At 39.1% G+C, this 3,068-nt stretch overlaps 1 protein-coding gene across 1 annotated transcript in view; it reads right to left on the bottom strand.

The window, feature by feature from the left end:
• Positions 1-2,260, bottom strand: part of LOC107664523 (ATP synthase subunit g, mitochondrial-like) — a 3,781-nt gene extending 1,521 nt beyond the window's left edge. Inside the window, exons 1-2 of the mRNA XM_016455115.1 lie at positions 2,121-2,260; positions 1,501-1,661 (exon numbers count right to left, since the gene is read on the bottom strand). Of these exons, the coding sequence (XP_016310601.1) occupies positions 1,501-1,661; positions 2,121-2,172 (213 nt within the window). The 5' untranslated portion in view covers positions 2,173-2,260. The remainder of the gene's footprint in view (positions 1-1,500; positions 1,662-2,120) is intronic.
• Between the last annotated feature and the right edge of the window lie 808 nt (positions 2,261-3,068).

Genomic DNA, 3,068 nt, shown 5'->3' with positions numbered 1-3,068 from the left:
TCCTGCTGATTACAGAACCGGCTTTACTATCAAAATGCGCATGACAATCGCATTCGATTAATCGTGCAGCCCTACCCCAGACTCGACTTGAGTGGAAAATGAATCATCCGCGGTTGTGCGCTTAGCCGCGCACTTGTTTGCACATGAGCAAAGGTGATTTTTAGGAGTCTAACTTGCAAACGCCAGACCACTGATTCGTCAAACCTGCTTTCCTGCAGTCCGTGTTCTTCTGACTATTTTGTAGTAAGTAACGAATATGCTTCGGGGAAATGTATCGGCATAAAAGTATACATTTTAATTAGGAAATGTAGTGGAGTAAAAGTAAAAGTTGGCTGAAATATAAAAACTCAAGTAAAGTACAGATACTCCCAAAAAATACTTAAGTACTGTAATGAAGTATTATTACTTTGTTACGTTACACCACTGATCTTTTGTGTTCAATGGCTGAAAAATTCATACAAGTTTGGAACAGCTTGAGGATATGTGAATGACAATTTAAATTTTTTTCTAAACATGGTGGCTAACATTAGCATATGCATCATGCACAATGACAAATACATATTTGAAATATGACATGACAGCAGTATTGGGGAGTAACTAGTTACATGTAATGGAATCACATAATTTATTACAAAATAAATTTAATCAGTTACAGCTACTGAGAAAAAATGTGTAATTAAATTACAGTTACTTTTGAAAATGTTAAAGATTACAAAGGGGTTAATCTGAATTTTTCACACACACCCATATACAGATTTAATTAATTTCTTTCCCAAATTGCATTGACTGCTCTACAATATGAGACACCAATGTTTCAGGAGTTTAGGACACAGAATAGGACACGTTTATATGATAACTGTTTTATTTCCAATTTGGGTTTATGTATATGCTTTATTTTTTAAAGATTAACTGTTAGATGCCTGTGTTTCCTGTCATGAAAAGATCTGATTTCAAAAACAGCATCATAGCTATGAAACTATTTCTTGTTATGGTTTTAAATCTTTATTTAACCTCAGAATGATCTCAAAGTAAAAAGAGGTGCTAAAGTCTGATTTTGTGGTGGCTGTGCTTTAAAAATAAATTATTATAATCTAAATTCAAGTGATGAAGGATTCTGAAAGTCTGACAGTAATCATGCAGCGTTGAGTGCTACTGTAATGTTAACCCTGCCTGGTTTAAATGTTTGAAAATGATCATCAGTTAAAAACATTTGTTAGAAATTTAGAAAAGTAATCAAATGTAATCAGTCACATTACTTTAATAAAGTAACTGAAATAATTACACTACACTACACAGTGTAACTTGTAATCTCTAACCTATTACATTTCCAAAGTAACCTTCCCAACACTGCATGACAGATGTGCCTCTGCCAAAGCAGATGTTTTTTTGTTTTGTTTTTTGGATAATACATTTAAGCAATTATTTTGTGTCAACATTGTCAAATCTCAAAAAAAGTCCTATTTGAAATGGCAAACCAGAATTTAAAGGACCCGTACTAACCCTTACTGTGGTCTGACCGAGCCGTCCAGACTGGAAGCCCTTGAGGAGATCCTGGACGCCGCTGATGGCCTTGGGGATCTCGGCAGGGGTTGGAGGCACCAGCTCCACACGGGCGTAATACCAGAATGTGGCTAGCCGGGGCTTGGAGTAGTTCACAGCGGCTGCATATATCATTACAAACGTTAATCACGGAAAACATACAAAAGATATAACTAACGTTTAAATTTGTAAAGGAAACTTCACAAAGCCAAGGCCATAGGAACAACTTAAATGTTTGAGCTGAATGTATCTTCACACGCTGACATTGGGCGACTGTTGTGCTCTGTCATCTTCAGCATATAACACTGCTGTAGCGCGCGTTCAGAATGAATTGTGACAGCTATAAACGGAGTAAAGCACCAGAGCATTAGCTAACACAACTGTTGGTCATTTGCTTGCACGAAAATCAGCATGTTACCACAATTACTGTCTGTATAGTAACGGTTTTATCTAATGCATGTTTTGCTCATTTACGTTACGCGGCCTGTTTTAACAGCTGCGGAAACCAGAAGCACACAACTCAAAATAAATATCTTTGAAGGAATAAATCTATAGCTTAAGTAAAAGGTGATAATTCTTACCACCGACCAACGTTGGCACTTTAGCCACAAGTTTCTGTACCGCCTGGGCCATGATTTCTGTGACCGTGAAGGTGTATTCGCCGCTTCTCTTCACAAACCGGGGCCCTTCAATGAATGTCACCTCCAGCGAAGGACCCTTCGATTGAGGCGGCGGATTATACGCCTGACGGAAATTTCGAGGATGTCGTAAAAATATAGCCTCTATCTTGGCACCGTGTTATAACGTTGAACAAAAATGCTGTTTATACAAATAAAAACTGATTTTTTCCTAATTTTTTTTCCTAAAAATTAAATACCGTATTAAATACTTTTCATATAAATAAGGACGGCATAACACGACCGGCTAAGTGCTACTTAAAGGGGTCATATGATGCGATTTCAATTTTTGGAATGTTACAAGCTCTTGGTGCATAAAGAAGATCTGTAAAGTTGCAAAGACTAAAGTCTCAAATCCAGAGAGATATTCTTTATAAAAGTTAAGAGTCAACCACGCCTACCTAAAATGGTTCGTTCTAACACGCCCCAACATGTCTAAGTCATGATGTGGGAAGATTTGCATAACGCCGCACGCAAAGAAAGAAGGCGTAACTTTTATTCTCGCTGTTGTATTGTTGTTGGCGCCGCCACCATGTCGTGAAGATGCTGTGTGTTTCGTTGTGAAAGCGAAACTACTTTATTTGGCCTTCCAAAAGAGGACGATATCCGCTTCGTCATGCCTGGAGCTGATCCGTGCTGGTCGCTGAGGAAATACTTCAACTTCCCGCTGTGGATCGCCAGATCGGCTTTCACCGTGGACGAAGCGGAGTCCAGCCCGGGGTCGTCACATGTGGTTGCCACAAGCCCGCTGGACGCTCCTTCATCGAATCCACCGGCTGCGCCGTTCTCAAGCCGCTGTGTGTGACGCTGTTTCGTTGTGAAAGCGAAACTACTTTGTTTGGCCTTCCAAAA

The sequence above is a fragment of the Sinocyclocheilus anshuiensis genome, unplaced genomic scaffold (assembly GCF_001515605.1).
Source record: "Sinocyclocheilus anshuiensis isolate Anshui unplaced genomic scaffold, SAMN03320099.WGS_v1.1 scaffold403, whole genome shotgun sequence".
Classification (NCBI taxonomy): Eukaryota; Metazoa; Chordata; class Actinopteri; order Cypriniformes; family Cyprinidae; genus Sinocyclocheilus; species Sinocyclocheilus anshuiensis.
The sequence above is the reverse complement of the archived record's forward strand: the minus strand, read 5'-3'. Positions and strand labels throughout refer to the sequence as shown.